The following is a 22,625-nucleotide window of genomic DNA, read 5'->3' as shown; positions in this document are numbered from 1 at the left end:
TGTTAAAGAGCAGAATTCATGGTTCCATTAATCACAGACGGACCCGCAGGAGTCTAGCCTCTTACTTCACACACACTGCACATTTTTAAAGACTCACACTATATATACTCCGCACATAGGGCACACTCAAATCTCATTCAGGGTCCCCTGGGGGACTGGCACCAGGTATGGTGGGGCGGGTGCCGGGCCGGGTGCTGCCACATCTGGGCTGTTACTCTGGCCTCCTCTCTGGCGGGCCATGCTTCTCTGCCGCAGATTTTTAATGCACTACATACATTTGCATATCCTTTGGGGAGCTGGTCGGCCTGGGTGGGGGTGACGGTGGTTGGTCATTATTCCCCTGTGACCATCTCGCCTCACCCCCACCAGTTTCTCCAATTTTAATGCACTACACCCCACCACACACAATCAAAGGACAGGGATAATGGTTGTCATTCGGGGACCTGGTAACCATAGTAATAGGGTGGGTTGTGGGTTTTCACATTTCTCTTGGTAGGACTCCTGGGGCCTTCGACCCCCCCCAACCCTCCGGTTGAGCGGTGGGTGACCCCCCCAGCCCCACCCCTTTCCCCCTGTTTGTGTGTGTGTGTGTGGGGGGGGCTCACCCTTCCTCGATGTGCCGGCTCAGCAACTCCGCACACCAGTTGACTAACATGCACGTGATGTGGTGTTCATTCACTAATAAGTTCAATAGAAACACTATAGACTTTAATTACTTGTGCCGGGATCACTAACAACAACACAGGTTATACTAACATATCAACTCACAGGTTTTTACAGGTGTTGAGACACGAAAAAAAGAATCCCACTGGACCACTCGACAGTAGCACTGCCTTGCACATTTTCCCACATCCTGTTCTGCCCTTTACTGTCCTCTCATCTGGTTCTCTTGGTTAGTTATTGCATGTCGTCACTGGGTGTCCCCCCACCCCAAATCTACAAATAACTGTTGTAATGTTACTTGTGCGGCAAGGTGACCGACTGGTTAGCACATCTGCCTCACAGTTCTGAGGATGGGTTAAAATCTTAGCCCCGCCTGTGTGGCGTTTGCATGTTCTCCCTGTGCCTGCGTGGGTTTTCTCCGGGCACGCCGGTTTCCTCCCACATCCCAAAAACATGCTTGGTAGGTTGATTGAAGTCTCTAATTTGCCCGTAGGTGTGAATGTGAGTGCGAATGGTTGTTTGTTTATATGTGCCCTGCGATTGGCTGGCGACCAGTTCAGGGTGTACACCGCTTTTCGCCAGAAGATAGCTGGGTGGATGGATGGATGAATGTTACTTGTGTTCAAATATCTAAACTGTCTCCCTTGGCAGCTCTGTCCCTATGTCTGTCCCATAAAACCCTTCTTCGTCCGGCTGCATTTTCAATAAACATCAGAATAATTTAAATATTTTAAAATAAGCAGAGGGAGTATTTCAAAGTCTCCTGTTGCACAGCAAAACTTGTTCATTTACTGTATGTAATTGTGTACTGTATACTGAGTAGCTTAAAAAATATTCTCTAGTCAGGTTATGTAGTCTAATCAGTCAGGTCAAACCAACATTACAAATAATGGGTGCTAACTTGCTGTAATTAAATTACTTGATTGTAATTAAATTACTTCACACACATTGAAACTTTAGAGCATAAATTCAACAGAATCCTGGCATGTTTACGTACAACTGTTAGTGCGAGCACTACCTTGCTAGGTTACATAACGTTTTGGTGGCTGCTTGTGAGCCGTATCATATTAAAAGTATGGGAACATATATCAAGCAATCCTTGAACGAACGTCTTCTCCCGAGCACCGGTGACCACCACACGTTTTTCCCCATTTTGTTCTTTTTTGACCAACACAAAACACGCGCGCTCCATTGTTGTTGTCGTGGCCGTGGTAACGAGTGTATCCGGTCGCGTTTCATTTGACAAAGCCCAGTGATAGTAAAAGATGCGACAAGGCTAAAAATAAACTAGCTTTTGGATTCAAATATACTGTATACGACGACGATGTGGTGTAAATATCTTTTGCGGAGCCGATCAGTGACGTCATTGATCGAATCGGCGAATTATGACATTAAAGCCGATACCGATCAAGCCGATCAGATCGGTGTAAAGTCTAATCTTTGCAGGCCGGCCACTCCTGGGAAGGTTCATCACTGTTCCAACGTTCTCCATGTAAGGATAATGGCATCTCCCTATGGTTCACTGGAATCCTAAAGCTTTAGAAATAACTTTTTATTTTATTTAACCCTTTCCAAATTGATAGATGTCAATTACTTTATTTCTCAATTGTTCTGTAACTTCTTTGGATGATGTGATTTTGTTGCAGTTTTTTTTAGATCTTTTGTCCCACTAGATTTTGTCGGGACAGGTTCCTTTTCAGTGATTTCTTGATTGAACAGGTCTGGAGGTCTGGATTTCTTGTCATAGAGGGGCATTTTTGGAGAGTGTCGGGAGATGGGAGCATGCTGTGACAACGCGAGAGATTGTGTGATTTCCGAAGACGAAAAACATGGCGGCGCCCCTTGCACATCCATCCATCCATTTTCTGAGCCGCTTCTCCTCACTAGGGTCGCGGGCGTGCTGGAGCCTATCCCAGCTGTCATCGGGCAGGAGGCGGGGTACACCCTGAACTGGTTGCCAGCCAGTCGCAGGGCACATAGAAACAAACAACCATTCGCACTCATAGTCATGCCTACGGGCAATTTAGAGTCTCCAATTAATGCATGTTTTTGGGATGTGGGAGGAAACCGGAGTGCCCGGAGAAAACCCACGCAGGCACGGGGAGAACATGCAAACTCCACACAGGCGGGGACGGGGATTGAACCCCGCACCTCAGAACTGTGAGGCTGACGCTCTAACCAGTCGGCCACCGTGCCGCCCGCCCCTTGCACAGTCTTGAAAAAAAACAGCTACTACAAGATAAAATTTCTCTTCACGTCTTTTTCAACGGCGGATGGTCGCTTCGTTCTTTCCTTTTTTCCTTCGCCAGCTTTGCTAGCAGTGATAACTTACAGAGAGCCACTTGCTATCCGCGCAGCTGCGTCAACACCAGCTGGTCTCGCCATGGAGGATCCGAGTCAACGCGTCGAGCTGCCGCTGAAGAGGAAAAAAGCTGATTCTTCCACCTCAACTGAGGATTTGCTTGATTCGACAGAGATACAGACGAGTGTCCTCTTTTCAATCGACAAGAAATTGTCAATTGCACTTGATTTGCTTCGCCAGGAGATCACCAAACTCACAAAGAGCTTGTAATTCACGCAACAAGAAGTGAAAGAGCTAAGATTAGATAATACTGCGCTTCGATCAAACATGATGTCAATGTTAGCAGAACTACAAACTCTTAGACTGGAATATAAACTCATGAAAGAGAGACATTCAATCAAGAAGCATGGGTGACAACCTAATTTGGGTGACAACCAAATTTTTTCAGGCATTCCAGACAATGTTCCGGAAGGCCCTGAGGTGCAGATTAAAAAGTTTATGATGTGCGCGCTCAAGATACAGCAAGATACAGTCGACAAGATTACTTTTCACCGTGTCCACCGATTGGGAGGCCCTCGTCCAGGAAACCAACCACGTCCCATCATTGCAAAGTTTGAACGCTTTCAGCAAAAAGTGTTTGTAAAATCCAAAGGTTGGGAGTTTAAAGGGAGTTCGTTTGGAATGAACGACCAGTTCCCCAAGGAGATTAATGAGAGACGTAGAGTTTTGTACCCGTTGATGAAGGAGTTCCGCGACAAAGGCAAACGAGCGTGGTTAGTTGTTGACAAGTTATGTCGACGGCCAGCTGTTTTGTGATGCCAACGTCACGCCCTGGCTCTTCTAGATAAGTACTACTTTTGATCTGTTCTCGTTATGAATTATCAAAAATGTATTTTATTTTGTTTCATTCTTTCCACTTTTGCTTAGATAAACAAAAACTGAATCACGCATTCCACCAGCATGAATCCTCACTCCTATCGCTCTGCTTTCCTGCTCTGCTTGCTTCCACACACACTAAACGCACAAGTTGCTCAAAACTCTTTTTGCGCACCAGAAACCACCACCACACACCATATTATCCCCTTGTCACTGTTTGTTTCCTATGTTCAGTGTTTGCTCGTTACCCTTCGATGTACCCTGGCTTTGCAGTACTCAAATATATCATCTCTATCACCCTCTAAATAATATTCGTCAACACAATAACAAAAAATCTCCCGAAAACTGTCAAAAAATACAACAACAAAGAATGCATAGTACCAAATCTATTTAAAATTATGACACATACACCCATTATATGTCACACTTAACATTTGTGTCTTGGAATGTCAATGGCATTCGATCACAGGCAAAGAGAATTAAGATTATGGATTATAACACTAAATTTAAAACAGACCTCCTCAAGAGGTCAAGAAAAGCACCTTACTAAGTCAGAAGAAAAATGCCTCATTGACTCTAATTTCACTCAGGTTATCTCGGCCTTTTATAACTGTAGACAATGAGGAGTCTCAATACTAGTCCAGAAGAGAGTTTTTACAATAAAGAGTACAGTAGCAGATCCAGAAGGCCGATTATATATTTATACTGGCTACAATATTTAACAAGCTTTATACAATTGTCATTGTATACGCTCCAATTAAAGATGATCCAGCCTTTTTTCACATGCTCTTTTCACACTTGTTAAACTTGTCAGCCACTTCTACAATAAATCTCCTAATAGATCGCTCAAATCTCAAAAATAGTAATCAGCCACAATGCTCCAATATACTAGAGCAGTATATGGATGACTTTGGTCTTGTTGACATGGAGGCTGAAAAACCGTACAAAAAGAGAATACACATTTTTCTCGTCAGTTCACCGCTGTTTCTCAAGAATAGATTTCTTTCTTTCAAACAATTCGGCAGCTCAAAGAATTACTCCCAAAATACATCCAATTATCATCAGCGATCACGCACCGATTTCTCTCAATCTAAAAGTTGAATCAAATTTGGGACCCCCACCAACATGGCGCTTCAACACGTCCCTATTGAAGGAACCAGATTTTGATTATTTCGTGAGGAAGGAATGGGATGAGTTTCTGAAATTCTACGACTCCCCAACCATATCCCCAACTCTGTTGTGGGAAACCGGGAAAGCTGTTTTGAGAGGTCGAATCATATCATATTCCTCGTATAAGAAAAAAACAAGAACTAAAATTGGAAAATGAAATTGAGGAAAAAATTAAACACCTCACAGAAGAATATGGTTAATCCGATAGATACGCTTAGAAACCAACTTCAAAAGGCAAAACATCAGCTAGATGTTATCTTATCAAAAAGAACTGATTTTCTACAACAACAGTTAAGATACACTAACTTTGAGTACAATAATAAATCGGGAAAATTCCTTGCGAACCAATTTCAGCGCAATAAAGAAAAATCATGAATGACAGCCATTCAAGATTCAAACGGCAACTCTACACAGTCACCGTTAGAAATAAATGAATTTTTTTACAATTTTTATTGCAGCTTATATGCATCTTTGAACAACCCAGATAGAAAAGAAATGTAAACTTTTATTAAAGATCAAAACATCCATCCATCCATTTTCTGAGCCGCTTCTCCTCACTAGGGTCGTGGGCGTGCTGGAGCATATCCCAGCTATCATCGGGCAGGAGGCAGGGTACACCCTGAAGTGGTTGCCAGCCAATCGCAGGTCACATACAAAAAACAACCATTCACACTCACGTTCACACCTGTGGGCAATTTAGAGTTGTCATTTAACCTACCACGCATGTTTTTGGGATGTGGGAGGAAACCGGAGTGCCCAGAGAAAACCCACGCAGGCACGGGAAGAACATGCAAACTCCACACAGGCGGGGCTGGGGATTGAACCCCGGTTCTCAGAACTGTGAGGCAGACGCTCTAACCAGTCGCACACCGTGACGCCGGATCTAAACATCCCTCAATTAAATACAGAAAGACAGCCTTGATGTTTCGAAATTTTATCATCACAGAATTACATAACGCATTAAAAAATATGCAACTGTGACGGGCACCTGGCCCGGACGGAATCCCTGTTGAATTCATTAAACATTTTTTGCCAATACTAGCGCCTCTATTTTTCAGAACAGTCAATGAGATAAAGGTAGAATTAGTAGCCATATGAACGCAGCTTCAATTAAGTTATTACTAAAGACAGGTAAAGACCCCACTCTCCTGGTGAATTATTGGCCCTTATCACTGATTAATCTAGATATCAAGATTATCCCCCTCTTTGAGCCGTCACCTTATCGTGGTGGAGGGGTTTGTGTGTCCCAATGATCCTAGGAGCTAAGTTGTCTGGGGCTTTATGCCCCTGGCAGGGTCACCCATGGCAAACAGGTCCTAGGTGAGGGACCAGACAAAGCACGGCTCAAAGACCCCTTATGATGATGACAAAAAATTGACTCAGGTTTCCCTTGCCTGGACGCGGGTCACCGGGGCCCCCCTCTGGAGCCAGGCCTGGAGGTGGGGCTCGAAGGCGAGTGCCTGGTGGGTGGGCCTGCGCCCATGGGGCCCGGCCAGGCACAGCCCGAAAGGGTAACGTGGGTCCCCTTTCCCATGGGCTCACCACCTGTGGGAGGGGTCATAGGGGTCGGGTGCAGTGCGAGCTGGGCGGTGGCCGAAGGCGGGGACCTTGGCGGTCCGATCCCCGGCGACAGAAGCTGGCTCTGGAAGAACGTGGAATGTCACCTCTCTGGTAGGGAAGGAGCCCGAGCTGGTGTGTGAGGTCGAGAAGGTCCGACTAGATATAGTCGGACTCTCCTCCACGCACAGCTTGGGCTCTGGTACCAGTCCTCTCGAGAGGGGTTGGACACTCTTCCACTCTGGAGTTGCCCACGGTGAGAGGCTCCGAGCAGGTGTGGGTATACTTATTGCCCCCCGGCTTGGCGCCTGTACGTTGGGGTTCACCCCGGTGGACGAGAGGGTAGCCTCCCTCCTCCTTCGGGTGGGGGGACGGGTCCTGACTGTTGTTGGTGTCTATGCACCAAACAGCAGTTCAGAGTACCCACCCTTTTCGGAGTCCTTGGAGGGGGTGCTGGAGAGCGCTCCCCCTGGGGACTCCATCGTTCTGCTGGGGGACTGCTCACATGGGCAATGACAATGAGACCTGGAAGGGCGTGATTGGGAGGAACGCCCCACCCCCCGACAGAACCCGAGCAGTGTTCTGTTATTGGACTTCTGTGCTCATCACGGATTGTCCATAACGAACACCATGTTCAAGCATAAGGGTGTCCACACGTGCACTTGGCACCAGGACACCCTAGGTCGCAGTTCAATGATCGACTTTGTGGTCGTGTCATTGGACTTGCGGCCGCATGTCTTGGACACTCGGGTGAAGAGAGGGGCGGAGCTGTCAACTGATCACCACCTGGTGGTGAGTTTGCTCCAATGGTGGGGGAAGATGCTGGTTTGACGTGGCAGGCCCAAACGTATTGTGAGGGTCTGCTGGGAATGTCTGATGGAATCCTCTGTCAGAAGGAGTTTCAACTCCCACCTCCGACAGAACTTTGCTCATGTTCCGGGTTAGGGGCGACATCGAGTCCGAGTCGACCATGTTCCGTGGCTCCATTGCGGAGGCGGCTGACCGGAGCTGTGGCCGTAAGGTGGTTGGTGCCTGTCGTGGCGGCAATCCCCGAACCCGTTGGTGGACACCAACTGAAGAAAGAGTCCTATTAGGCCTTTTTGGCCTGTGGGACTCCTGAGGCAGCTGATGGGTACCGGCTTGCCAAGCGGAATCCAAATCTGGTGGTCGCTGAAGCAAAAACTCGGGATAGGGAGTTCGGTGAGGCCATGGAAAAAGACTTCCGGACGGCTTCGAGGAATTTCTGGTCCACCATCCGGCGTCTCAGGAGGGGGAAGCAGTGCACCATCAACACTGTGTATAGTGGGGATGGGGCGCTGCTGACCTCGACTCGGGACGTTGTGAGCCGGTCGGGAGAATATTTCGAAGACCTCCTCAATTCCACCGACACGCCTTCCCATGAGGGAGCAGAGTGTGGGTTCTCTGAGGCGGGCTCTCCTATCTCTGGGTTTGAGGTCACCGAGGTAGTTAAAAAGCTCCTCGGTGGCAAGGCCCCGGGGGTGGATGAGATTCGCCCGGAGTTCCTCAAGGCTCTGGATGTTGTAGGGCTGTCATGGTTGACACGCCTCTGCAACATCGCGTGGACATCGGGGACAGTGCCTCTGGATTGGCAGACTGGGGTGGTGGTCCCCCTTTTTAAGAAAGGTGACCGGAGTGTGTGTTCCAACTACAGGGGGATCACATTCCTCAGCCTCCCTGGTAAGGTCAATTCAGGGGTGCTGGTGAGGAGGGTCCGTCGGGAAGTTGAATCTCAGATTCAGGAGGAGCAGTGTGGTTTTCGTCCTGGCCATGGAACAGTGGACCAGCTCTACACCCAGGGTCCTTGAGGGTGCGTTGGAGTTCGCCCAACCAGTCTACATGTGTTTTGTGGACTTGGAGAAGGCGTTTGACCGTGTCCCTCGGGGGGTCCTGTGAGGGGTGCTTCGGGAGTATGGGGTACCAAACCCCCTGATTCGGGCTGTTCGGTCCCTGTACGACCGGAGTCAGAGTTTGGTCCACATATCCAGCAGTAAGTCGGACTCGTTTCCGGTGAGGGTCGGACTCCGCCAAGGCTGCCCTTTGTCACCGATTCTGTTCATAACTTTTATGACCAAAATTTCTAGGCGCAGCCGAGGCATAGACGGGTTCCGGTTTCGTGGCCTCAGTATTGCATCTCTGCTTTTTGCAGATGATGTGGTTCTGTTGGCTTCATCAAGCCGTGACCTCCAACTCTCACTGGAGCAGTTCGCAGTGTGAAGCGGCTGGGATGAGAATCCAAATATGAGAGAATGGTCCTCAGTCGGAAAAGGGTGGCGTGCCCTCTCCAGGTCGGGGATGAGATCCTGCCCCAAGTGGAGGAGTTGAAGTATCTTGGGGTCTTGTTCACGAGTGAGGGATGAATGGAACGGGAGATCGACAGGCGTATCGGTGCAGCGTCTGCAGTGATGCAGACTTTGTATCGATCCGTAGTGGTAAAGAAGGAGCTAAGCCGAAAGGCGAAGCTCTCGATTCACCGGTCGATCTACGTTCCTACCCTCACCTATGGTCACGAGCTGTGGGTTGTGACCGAAAGAACAAGATCCCGGATACAAGCGGCCGAAATGAGTTTCCTCCGCAGGGTGTCCGGGCTCTCCCTAAGAGATAGGATGAGAAGCTTGATCATCCGGAAGGATCTCAGAGTAGACCCACTGCTCCTCCACATCGAGAGGAGCCAGATGAGGGTCCTGGGGCATCTGATTCGGATGCCTCCCGGACACCTCCCTGGTGAGGTGTTCCGGGCATGTCCCACCCGAAGGAGACCCCGGGGACGACCCAGGACACGCTGAGCTACTACATCCTTCGGCTGGCCTGGGAATGCCTCGGGATCCCCCCGGAAGAGATGGATGAAGTGGCTGGGGAGAGGGAAGTTTGGGCATCCCTGCTGAAGCTACTGCCCCCGCGACCCGACCTCGGATAAGCAGTAGAAAATGGATGGATGGATGGCACACCACTCGGGGGTGGTGGGTCTCACTTACTTGCATGGTAGTGCTCCCGAGGCCGCCCCCCCGGGCTGGATGACTACTTGCTGTTGGGCCTGACCTCTCATGGCCCGCGTCTGCTCCTTGGGTTCCCCCCCTTATCGTTCCCTGGTCGGGTGCCCCTATCCGCCCTCCTTTCCAACAAACAAGGGAAACTCTCCCGCCCTCGGGCTGGGCGGGGTCTGGCTGCATCGCGGGCCATGCGGGTGGGGGGGGGGGGGGCATCTTGCTCTACTGGGGGTGGAGGAGTGTGGTGGGGTGGCTTTGGGTCCCCGTGGCCCCAGCTGGGTGGCCGGTTGTCAGGGCGCCTCGGTGGGGCCGGTGGAACGCCCTGGGTCCCTGGGTGTGGGACTTGTCCTGTCCGCCGGGCTGCTCTCGAGTGGACCCCTGGGCCTGATCCCGCCCCTCGATTGATTGGGTCGGGTCCTCAGTCGCCACGGTGCGGCCACAGCAATTACGGTACACTTCTGTCAGTCTTTGTGCATGTAAAACTGTATGTATCCGCAGGCACACACCCCTAGGACTCTTTCACTGGGTGTTGGGTCACGCACTTACTGCAACAAATAACTCATGATTATGCAAATCGCTTGTGTATCCCCTCACTTATACTCTCGTCCTGTAGACTTTTATAATTTACATAATTAATGCCACCACACTTCAGTTGTACAGTCGGGTTCACGACCCTTTTCCTGCATGCTTCTTCTCCTGTCATTGTCCTGTTCTATCTTGTCCTGTCCTTCCCTCACAGGGTGTAGCACTACAGCCCCATGCAGCACTCATATTTAATGTTTCATTGTTGTCGATAATGTAATAATTTACTTCTCTCAACCTGTTTACAATTAGTGCTTTGTCTTTTGTCTTTGTATCTCTCTCCCTTCTGGAAACTTTGTTCCGTTCGACTTATCAAGTCTGATTGTCAAATAAACCTCAATTATAATACCACAGCGGAAGCTTAAAAACGCCAATGTGACACAGTAAAACGGTTCCGGCATAAAAGGGATACAGATTTTCCATTCTGCTTGACCTAACAGCCGAACAGGACAAAAAAAAAAAAGGGTCTGGAGGTAATCAGGCTTGAGTGTGATCAGTGAAAATTACTCAAAAATAGTGATTAACCACAATCAATTTATTATTTAACAAAGGGGTAATTACTTTTCACAGAGGGCTCGGTGACTTTGAATAGTTTTTCCTTAATAAATGAAATCACCATTTAAAAACAGTGTTTTAAATTCGCTCGGGTTATATTTGTCTGATGTTTACCCATGTTTGATCTTAAAGTGTAGGAACTCTACAAAAATATAATAATTGGAGAAGCGGGCCAATACATTTCACGGCATTGTCTCTATGAGGTGTTTATGGGTTTGATGTGTTTTGCAGGAAGTGAATGAAAATTCGTTAAAAAGGTTGAATGGCTATTTGGAAAATCTCCAGAAAACTGGCTCACGTTCAGTTCAGCCAATGAAACTCACCTTTTATGTGAGAGACACAAAGGACAGCAGTGACGTGCAGCAAGATCTCCTCACTTCAGGTACAGGTTTCATAAAGTAATATTACAGACTATCCATCTGTTGTGTTACTATAGAAGCTTTAATCATTCTTACTTGGTTTAAGGTTTCCGTTCGGTGAGCTTTGTCCTGCATACGAACGATATCCTGAGCACAGTGACGAATGTGTTAAAGTCCTGCAGTCTGTCCATGGAACACATAAAAGGACTTAAAGCAGTCGCTAAAGCTCCCCAAAGTCCAGCTGAAGCCGCCATTCCTTTCTACAGACCCATCAAGTGGGATAAGAGCTACTACACCTTCACTGGCTTCAGAGACCCTGAGGAGGAGCTGCAGCAGGCCACGAGAGTTGAGCCTACTCTCAAGTTAGTAACACTGTACTGCCGCTTCACGATGTAGACTTTTATGGACAATTGGTGTTACTTATTTAATTCACGGTACACACATAATTGTGTCTGTGGACTTCCTATATAGCCATCAATTGTGAAATTAAATAACCAATGAAATATTTTGTTCGCTGGGTATTTCCACAAATGTGTCTGTTAGGGAGCTGTTCTAAACTATATCATGTAACAGTTTGGCTTATTTACATGATGACCACCCCTTACTGAGTTTCTCCATTCATAATTTGGCAATCTGCCACTTTCAAGCTATTGCCAGGCTACACTGTCTGAAAAACTATCATGCCAATGACAAAAGATAAGCAGAACTGTCTTGAGTTTTGTTGGATGCTCAAATTAGCATTGGCTGCCAGCGTTGGCTTGTGATAAGCGTCATATACAGATGCTGTGCTATTTATGAACAAGTTACGTTCCAGATAGATATTTCCTGTATCTTGAACTGTTTGTAAGTCATTATTTGAACATTTTTCTTTTGTAATGATCTTTTTTAGTTTTGATATAATTATTATTAACTACCATCATGTTTTTCTAGCTGTTTGTGTTGTTGTTTGTTGAAATGCTAGTCAAAACAGTTACCGTAATTTCTCATGTATAATGTGCATTTTTTTACCCCCAAAAATGATCAAGTCACTAGTGTGCATTATACATAGGTATAGGAGAAAATGAAAAAGATTTACACATTTTATAAATGTATGCCGCCATCTAGAGGTTATGAAAAAGCTGTACACTTTCATTCCACTATTCCACCGCCCCCTAGAGGTTATGAAAAAATTGTACACTTTCATTCTAGTATGCCACCTAGAGGTTATGAAAAAGGTGTAGACTACACTTTCTTTCCAATATGACAGGGGTACATATGACTGCATATATGTACAATTGTGCTCGTAAGTTTACATACCCAGGCAGAATGTTTGAAATATTTAAAAAAAAAATAATATTTTTTAAATACGACTGATGACTGAACAACAACCATGATTAATTTCTTTATGGTTATGTTTTGTTTAATGATAATGCTTTTCTGAAATGCTTGACAGTTTAATTTGAATCCCATTAAAATAAAATTAAATGTCTTTCGCCTGGTCCTTGAATTGTACACATCTTACAAATTCTGCCTGGGTAATCAAACATATGAGCACAACTGTGTGTTTTCTCATGTACTAAATAAAAGTAGGGCTGTGAATTTCAAAATAAGAGCAAGTAAATCAAAAGAAATTGTCTTCAAATAAAGTGCTTAACTTCAGAATAATTATTTGAAAAAAAAACTATCAAAATGTAGATAATACTTTTGATCATATGGGTAGAAGCAAAATCATGCATTGTAAAAATGCATTATACATAGGTAGAAGGGTTTTCCAAAATTCTGAGTTCAACTTTAGGGGTGCGTATTATACATGGGTGCGCGTTATACACAAGACATTACGGTACATTAGTGATTTCCAACCTTTATAGAGCCAAGGCACATATTTTACAATTGAAAAATCTCACGGCACACCAACAAACAAAAATGTCACAAAAAGTGGATACATTAATTACTGTATGTACTTCCTGCCATCTAATAGAAGAGCATTTATTTGCTCTGTCTGTCACTATGCCTCACTGGCATAAATAGATGAAAAAAGATACATTGTTTCTTATAAATAAATAAATACATTGTTTCTTATAATAAATAAATAATGCATTTTATTATTTCCCACAGCACACCTGAAGAGCGCTCACGGCACACTAATGTGCCCCGGCACACTGGTTGGAAATCACTGCATTAGTGTACAGTTCTTAATACTAAAACATATTGTACTATTAAACAGTGTACTGTAATAGTAAAACATTTTCCTTTGTGGGTTTCTTCAACATCTGAGCAGCCTTTTGAGGTAGAAGGCACTGGTCTGAAGAATTTGTCCAAGGAAGCTTACACCATTTTTCGTTTCTACTCATTGTAAATAAGACTGTAGCACGGGACAGACTTTAACGGCTGTTGAAACATTTGAGAATCTCTCAGTGTTAGGGTCCTGATTGTGTGTCCAAATGACACACTTCACTGTTCGTAAGTAGGGTAGCATACTTACTGTACAACAGCTCTTTGAAGTTGTTGACGTTGTCAGGTTTGGGGGCTATTCCCCACATACACAGATCCTCATACTAATTGACAACTGTGATTATGTAGCTTGGTGATAAAGTGCTGACATTGTGAGGTACAAAATACAATTCATGCTGTCTTAGCGGTGGCTTGCATGCTCTTTGCACGTCACACTCGCTTTTTTAGATTCGGGGCTCAACATGCAATGAGGAGAAACCAGAGCAATTCTATGTTGATGACTGACCGCCAACAATGAGCTTTTTAGCATAAACTTCAATCGAAATGCACATAATATGAATTTATGTTCATCTCTTCTTTGTCAGCATGTGGCTTCAAAACAATGAATCAGAGGCTACAAAGAAGCTCAATAATAGTCTTCCTCGGAGAGAAGAACTCAAACGGTTGAAGAAGGAACTGTGCCACAAGTTTGACCTGGCTGACATCAGGTACACATCATTTCTGTGTAACTGTAACTCCAGCAAACAAACACATGAAAACATCAAAGATCTTCTGACTCGTAAAAACTTTTAAAATAGATAACTAGATCGAGAGAGGTGGGGGACTCGAGTCACATGACTTGACTGAAGTTAGACTTGAGTCGGCAATTTTAGGACTTGTGACTTGCTTGGGTAAAACTGACTCCACTTGACTTGGACTCAGTATTAAGAAACTCAATTTTGACTTGAGGTACATTAATGACAAGTGTTCTGTTTATAGTTGAAATATGCATTTTCAACAGAGGGTGCCATTTAAAAAAATTTTTTTTTGTCATTCACACAAAATTGGCAAGCCACTGCATGCCATGATGCGCAGTGCAGAAGCCACTGAAACACATACTTTAATCATGGAAGGAGCTCTGAAGATCATTGAATTCGGATTCAAGGATTTTTTTTTTTTTTTTTTTTTTTATAAAAGCGGGAAAAATAGAATGACAAGTTTGCAATGCAAAGATACTGTAGGAGATGTCCACAAAGTCAATCTCACTGTATAGGACGGAATGAGTGTACGTCATCAGCCCACAAAATGTTTATAGTGTGTGTTGCGATGTAACATGAGCTCTAATTTGCAGGTGGCAGCGCAGTTGGGGAGTGGCCCACAGATGCTCTCAGCTTCAGAGTCTGAATCGACTGTCTATGCAGAATCCAGAGGCTATGCTCAACCTTCAAGGTAAAAACTGTCATTGGATCCATGATCAGCTGACTGTATTTAATATTTTTTCATCACTCTGTCTGTTTGCACAATGGACATCATAGCATGGGATGAAATTCATGTCTACTGTGGAAAGAATTTAGACCCCCTTAAATTTTTCACTCTTTTTTTTTTTTTTATATTGCAGCCAGTTGCTAAAATCATTTAAGTATTTTTCTTTCTCCATTAATGTACACACAGCACCCCATATTGACAGAAAAAAAACTGAGTTGAAATTTTTGCAGATTTAGTCAAAAAGAAAAACTGAAATATCACACAGCCGTAAGTATTCAGACCATTTGCTCAGTATTTAGTAGAAGCACCCTTTTGAGCTAATACAGCCATGAATCTTTTTGGAAATGATGCAACAAGTTTTTCACACCTGGATTTGTGGATCCTCTGCCATTCCTCCTTGCAGATCCTCTCCAGTTCTGTCAGGTTGGATGGTGAACGTTGGTGGACAGCCATTTTCAGGTCTCTCCAAAGATGCTCAATTGGGTTTAAGTCAGGGCTCTGGCTGGGCCATTCAAAAACAGTCACGGAGTTGTTCTGAAGCCTCTCCTTCGGTGTTTTAGCTGTGTGCTTAGGGTTGTTGCCTTTTTTAAGTTTAACCTTCGGCCCAGTCTGAGGTTATGAGCACTCTGGAGAAGGTTTTTGTCCAGGATATCACTGTACTTGGCCAAATTAATTTTTTCTTCGATTGCAACCAGTCTCCCTGTCCCTGCAGCTGAAAAACACACCCACAGCATGATGCTGCTACCACCATGCTTCACTGTTGGGACTGTATTGCACAGGTGATGAGTGCCTAGTTTTCTCCACACATGCCACTTAGAATTAAGGCCAACAATTTCTGTCTTGGTCTCATCAGATTATTTCTCACCATCTTTGAGTCCTTCAGGTGTTTTTTTTAGCAAACTCCATGCGGGCTTTCATGTGTCTTGCACTGTGAAGAGACTTCCGTCAAGCTACTCTGCCATAAAGCCCCGACTGGTGGAGGGCTGCAGTGATGGTTGACTTTCTAGAACTTTCTCCCATCTCCCGATTGCATCTCTGGAGATCAGCCACAGTGATCTTTGGGTTCTTCTTTACCTCTCTCACCAAGACTCTTCTCCCCCAATTGCTCAGTTTGGCCAGACGGCCAGCTCTAGGAAGGGTTCTGATCGTCCAAAACGTCTTCCATTTCAGGATTATGGAGGCCACTGTGCTCTTAGGAACCTTAAGTGCAGCAGAATTTTTTTGGGAACGTTGGCCAGATCTGTGCCTTGCCACAATTTTGTCTCTGAGCTCTTAAGGCAGTTCCTTTGACCTCAGGATTCTCATTTGGTCTGACATGCACTGTGAGCTGTAAGGTCAGGGGTGTGGCTTTCCTAATCAAGTCCAATCAGTATAATCAAACACAGCTGGACTACAATGAAGGTATAGAACCATCTCAAGGATGATCAGAAGAAATAGACAGCACCCGAGTTAAATATGAGTGTCACAGCAAAGGGTCTGAATACTTATGGCTGTGTGATATTTCAGTTTTTCTTTTTTAATAAATCAGCAAACATTTCAACAATTATGTTTTTTTTCTGTCAATATGGTGTGCTGTGTGTACATTAATGAGGAAAAAATGAACTTAAATTATTTTAACCAATGGCTGCAATATAACAAAGAGTGAAAAATTTAAGGGGGTCTGAAAACTTTCCATACCCACTGTATGTCTGCTACTAAGATATGTAAAGGTTGTGCTGTATTAAGGTCTGTATGGTATTTATGAATGTCACACTAACCTACAATCACGTTAAAGATAATGTCAAGTTGAGATATGCCATGCTGACAGACCAAAATGACTAACCGCTGTAATTAAAGCAAAGTTGCTTCAAGAATGTATTAGTTTTAGGATGTACACACTTATTCTGCATTTTTATCCACCTGGGTGGATGTAGCTTTACTTCTGTGAGCATTCTTCGTTAGACTGCAAAACAATTGAGAGTAAACCAATTGCACTTCTGCTGGTTGCAGCAAAGTAGTGCACTCCATTTCGTCTGTACAGAATTTTCTTTGGAACTAATCCTCCGTTATCTACTGGGGAGAAAAAAATCACCCTTTTGTAGTTTTTGTTGTGCTCAGGCTTGAGTCATGTCTAACAGAAAAATAACCTAAGCAGTAATTTTTATACTGGCAAAAAATGCTGAAGAAGCTACTAAAATCCTCACACTAGTAGCAAGTCATACAATCCGGTTGTTCAAAACTTTATTTTAACCACCGGTTAACCCCTAACCACCGGTTAAATTCTTAACCCGCCGTTAGCTAACCAACCATATGCATTGTTCAAAACATGGTTAGTCATGTCGTTAGTTAATGGCATCGTCAAAGTTAACCATGTGGTTGACGTCACTGGTCAGCGCCAATATATCCCACAATTCCTCATTTTGTTGACTTCCGGTTTAGCGAAAAAACTGTTATGAGCAGACCCGGACCATTTCACTCAAATGTTGGTGAACTTTCCTGTAAGATTAAACAACCATAAACCTATTATTGTTTTGTAGACTGTAACATAGTCTACAGCACATGTGTCAAACTCAAGGCCCGGGGGCCAGATCCGGCCCGCCACATCATTTTATGTGGCCCGCGAAAGCAAATCCATCCATCCATCCATTTTCTGAGCCGCTTCTCCTCACTAGGGTCGCGGGCGTGCTGGAGCCTATCCCAGCTATCATCGGGCAGGAGGCGGGGTACAACTGAACTGGTTGCCAGCCAATCGCAGGGCACATACAAACACACAACCATTCGCACTCATTCACACCTATGGGCAATTTAGAGTCTCAAATTCATGCATGTTTTTGGGATGTTGGAGGAAACCGGAGTGCCCGGAGAACACCCACGCAGGCACGGGGAGAACATGCAAACTCCCCACAGGCGGGGCCGGGGATTGAACCTCGGTCCTCGGAACTGTGAGGCTGACGCTCTAACCAGTCGGTCACCGTGCCGCCCGAAAGCAAATCATTTGCTTGAAATGCCATGATTCTTGCTAAAATCTGTACAAAAAAATGTAATTGTCATATGTAATAAATATAATAATAAAGTTGTGATACTGCAACCATGTTTTTGTTACCAACACCCTTTTTACAGTACAGTAACTTGAATAATAGTTGAACAAAGTATTACCCTTGACTTTATATTTCAAAACTAGTCATCCATCGATTTGTTGATAAGTAGGTGATTCAACATTTATATTTCACAATCATAACGGCCCTTTGAGAGAAACCGTAACTACGATGTGGCCCGTGGCAAAAATTAGTTTGACACCCCTGGTCTACAGGAACAATTATGGCGTGTCTATTGTGATAATAGGTATCATATTGAAATGAAATTCACTGAATTAATTAATGGCTTAATTAATTTAATCCGGTGAACAGAGAAAATCAGTAAAAACTTTACAGCAGATATTTTGTGGGTGCTTCACATGGATGTAATATGATTCTGTCAGTATCTCTTACTGAAAAACTGACTTCATTAAAGTCCCATGTCTTGAGATAATACACACCAAGTTTGAAGTGAATCGTTAGCCGCGAACGCCATCTCGAGAGTTAACCACACCGTTAGAATGTTAGCGGAGGTCCTTAGGTGTGTTAACTTTAACGTCAAGTTAACAGCCGGTTAAAGTTAACAGAGTTTTGGACAACAAGATAACGGAACCGTTAAAGTTGATGGTCTGTTGTGGCTATTTAACCAGTGGTTAAAAAATAACCGAGTTTTGAATAACCGTGCCCTGTTTTGTCAAGTAACTCTGCTACAAAATACTAAAAAAAAAAGTAATTATGATATTCTTAAAAAAAATAAAAAACAGCAAAGATACTCTAACATTTCTCGCAGGAGAAAGAGCCACATTGTCACTGAATAAGTATCTGGGAGTTGTTTTGGTTTCTACAGCGTCTTATAAGAGGTAAACTACAACACTAATATTGAACTTGTATAATTTCAAACAATGAGAGCTTCTCTGACTGATGCCTTGACCTTCCTGCATTCAATGATTCTCTCAGACATTGACTACTCTTGCTGGTTGTTTACTGGAGCAACGTATCTTAAACCTGTGGAGTCCCTGTACAAAAAAGGCCTTGAAAACCTGCTCAGTTTTAAAAACTTCAAAATTGCTTGGACGATATACAAAGCTTTACACGGACTAGCACCATCACCACTAGATGGCTTCATCAAGCAGAAATGAAATGGTGCTTCAAAGATGCAAAACACCGGCACAATCTCTTGAGGCAATTGTGAACAACCTTTTAGGCCACAGGTGTCAAACTCAAGACCCGAGGGCTAGAGCCGGCCCGCCATATCATTTCATGTCCGCCTTGTCATTTCCTGTGACCCGCGTAAGCAAATCTCTGCATCTACTTGATGTTCTTCTGGACCAAAATTTTAAATTGTCTTTACTTTTAATGACATTGAGAACTTGCAAGTATTTTCAAATAAGAAAGTTAGGAGTGAAAGGCAAGTGCGTTAGCATTGTGCAAGTTCTCGCACTTAAAAAGATGAGAGAGACCTGTAATTTTCATCATATGTATACCTCACCTATGAGAGACAAAATGAGAAAAAAATCCAAAAAATCACATTGTCTGATTTTTAAAGAATTTATTAGCAAATTATGGTGGAAAATAAGTATTTGGTCAAAAACAAGAGTTCATCTCAATTCTTTGTGATATACCCTTTGTTGGCAATGACAGAGGTCAAATGTTTTCTGTAAGTCTTCACAAGGTTTTCACACACAGTTGCTGGTACAACCCCAATTCCAATGAAGTTGGGACGTTGTGTTATACATAAATAAAAGCAGAATACGATGATTTGCAAATCATGTTCATCCATCCATCCATTTTCTACCGCTTATCCGAGGTCGGGTCACGGGGGCAGTAGCTTGAGCACTTCAACCATCTCTTCTGGGGGGATCCTGAGGCGTTCCCAGGCCAGCCGAAGGATGTAGTCTCTCCAGCGTGTCCTAGGTCGTCCCCGGGGTCTCCTCCCGGTGGGACGTGCCCGGAACACCTCACCAGTGAGGCGTCCGGGAGGCATCCGAATCAGATGCCCAGCCACCTCATCTGGCTCCTCTCGATGTGGAGGAGCAGCGGCTCGACTCAGAGATCCTCCCGGATGACCGAGCTTCTCATCCTATCTCTCAGGGAGAGCCCGGACACCCTGCGGAGGAAACTCATTTCAGCCGCTTGTATCCGGGATCTTGTTTTTTTGGTCACAACCCACAGCTCGTGACTATAGTTGAAGGTAGGAACGTAGTTCGACCAGTAAATCGAGAGCCTCGTCTTTCGGCTTAGCTCCTTCTTTACCACAACGGATCGATAGAAAGTCCGCATCACTGCAGACGCTGCACCGATCCGCCTCTCGATTTCCCGTTACATTCTTCCCTCACTCGTGAACAAGACCGCAAGATACTTGAACTCCTCCACTTGGGGCAGGATCTCATCCCCACCCTGGAGAGGACATGCCACCCTTTTCCGACTGAGGACCATGGTCTCACATTTGGGGGTGCTGATTCTCATCCGAGCCGCTTCACACTCAGCTGCAAACTGCTCCAGTGAGAGTTGGAGGTCACGACTTGACGAAGCCAACAGAACCACATCATCTGCAAAAAGCATAGATGCAATACTGAGGCCACCAAACCGGACCCCCTCTAAGCCTCGGCTGCGCCTAGAAATTCTGTCCATTAAAGTTATGAACAGAATTGGTGACAAAGGGCAGCCTTGGCGGAGTCCAACCCTCACCAGAAACGAGTCCGACTTACTGGGTGTAGAGCTGGTCCACTGTTCCACAGCCAGGACAAAAACCACACTGCTCCTCGCGAATCGACTTCCCGACGAACCCTCCTCTCCAGCACCCCTGAATAGACCTTACCAAAGAGGCTGAGGAGTGTGATCCCCCTGTAGTTGGAACACACACTCACACCTTTCTTAAAAAGGGAGACCACCACCCCAGTCTGCCAATCCAGAAGCACTGTCCCCGATGTCCACGCGATGTTGCAGAGGCGTGTCAACCATGACAGCCCTACAACATCCAGAGCCTTGAGGAACTCCGGGCGAATATCATCCACCCCCGGGGCCTTGCCACCGAGGAGCTTTTTAACCACCTCGGTGACCTCAACCCTAGAGATAGGAGAGCCTGCAACTCGTTCCAAAAAAGCTGGGATTGGGTCATGTTTACCACTGTGTTACATCACCTTTTCTTTTAACAACATTCAATAAACGTTTGGGAACTGAGGACACAAATTGTTGAGGCTTTGTAGGTGGAATTCTTTCCCATTCTTGCTGGATCTACAGCTTCAGCTGTTCAACAATCCGGGGTCTCCGTTGTCCTATTTTACGCTTCAAAATGCGCCACACATTTTCAATGGGAATCAGGTCTGGACTACAGGCAGGCCAGTCAAGTACCCGCACTCTTTTACTACGAAGCCATGCTGTTTGTTGTAAAACGTGCAGAATGTGGTTTGGCATTGTCTTGCTGAAATAAGCAGGGGCGCCCATGAAAAAGACATTGCTTGGATGGCAGCATATGTTTCTCCAAAACCTGTACCTTTCAGCATTAATGGTGCCTTCACAGATGTGTAAATTACCCATGCCATTGGCACAAACACAGCCCCATACCATCACAGATGCTGGCTTTTGAACTTTGCGTCCATAACAGTCCTGATGGTTCTTTTCCTCTTTGGCCCAGAGGACATGATGTCCACAATTTCCGAAAATAATTTTAAATGTGGACTCGTCGGACCACAGAACACTTTTCCACTTTGCATCAGCCCATCTTAGATGAGCTCGGGCCCAGAGAAGCTGGCGTGGCTGGGTGTTGTTGATAAATGGCTTTTGCTTTGCATAGTAGAGTTTCAAGTTTCACTTACGGATGTAGCGCCAAACTGTATTTACTGACATTGGTTTTCTGAAGTGTTCCTGAGCCCATGTGGTGATATCCTTTACACATTGATGTCGGTTTTTGATGCAGTGCCGCCTGAGGGATCGAAGGTCACGGGCATTCAATGTTGGTTTTCGGCCTTGCCGCTTCCATGCAGTGATTTCTCCAGATTCTCTGAACCTTTTGATGATATTATGGACCGTAGATGATGAAATCCCTAAATTCCTTGCAATTGTACGCTGAGGAACATTGTCCTTAAAGTGATAGACTATTTTCTCACGCACTTGTTCACAAAGAGGTGAACCTCGCCCCATCTTTGCTTGTGAATGACTGAGCAATTCAGGGAAGCTCCTTTTATACCCAATCATGGCACCCACTTGTTCCCAATTAGCCTGTTCACGTGTGGGATGTTCCAAACAGGTGTTTGATGAGCATTCCTCAACTTTCTTTTTTGCCACCTTTCCCAGCTTTTTTGGAACGTGTTGCCGCCATAAAATTCCAAGTTAATGATTATTTGCTAAAAACAATAAAGTTTATCAGTTTGAACATTAAATATCTTGCCTTTGTAGTGTATTCGATTAAATATAGGTTGAACATGATTTGCAAATTTGTATTCTGTTTTTGTTTAACACAACGTCCCAACTTCATTGGAATTGGGGTTGTATTTTGGCCCATTCCTCCATGCAGATCTCCTCTCGAGCAGTGATGTTTTGGGCCTGTCACTGGGCAACACAGACTTTCAACTCCCTCCAACGGTTTTCTATGGGGTTAAGATTTGGAGACTGGTTAGGCCACTCCAGGACCTTAAAATGCTGGTCCCTTTGCAGAAGAACAGCCCCAAAGCATGATGTTTCCACCCCCATGCTTCACAGTAGGTATGGTGTTCTTTGAATGCATCTCAGCATTCTTTTCTCCTCCAAACAAGTTATGTTTTTACCAAAAACCTATTTTTGTTTCATCTGACCATATGACATTCTCCCAATCCTCTTCTGGATCATCCAA

General features: G+C 44.9%; 1 protein-coding gene across 8 annotated transcripts in view; it reads left to right on the top strand.

Moving 5' to 3' along the window:
- tcaim (T cell activation inhibitor, mitochondrial) overlaps positions 1-22,625 on the top strand; it is a 33,926-nt gene that overhangs the window by 4,511 nt on the left and 6,790 nt on the right. For all 8 annotated transcript variants that reach the window (XR_009788804.1, XM_061775413.1, XM_061775416.1 and 5 more), the window contains 4 exons: positions 10,942-11,092; positions 11,176-11,431; positions 13,865-13,987; positions 14,611-14,708. Coding sequence is in view for 7 of the 8 variants with exons in the window: in XM_061775413.1 (XP_061631397.1) it covers positions 10,942-11,092; positions 11,176-11,431; positions 13,865-13,987; positions 14,611-14,708 (628 nt within the window). In the remaining variant the exon portion in view is untranslated. The remainder of the gene's footprint in view (positions 1-10,941; positions 11,093-11,175; positions 11,432-13,864; positions 13,988-14,610; positions 14,709-22,625) is intronic.

This window comes from Phyllopteryx taeniolatus, chromosome 6 (assembly GCF_024500385.1).
Source record: "Phyllopteryx taeniolatus isolate TA_2022b chromosome 6, UOR_Ptae_1.2, whole genome shotgun sequence".
NCBI lineage: Eukaryota > Metazoa > Chordata > Actinopteri > Syngnathiformes > Syngnathidae > Phyllopteryx > Phyllopteryx taeniolatus.
The sequence above is the reverse complement of the archived record's forward strand: the minus strand, read 5'-3'. Positions and strand labels throughout refer to the sequence as shown.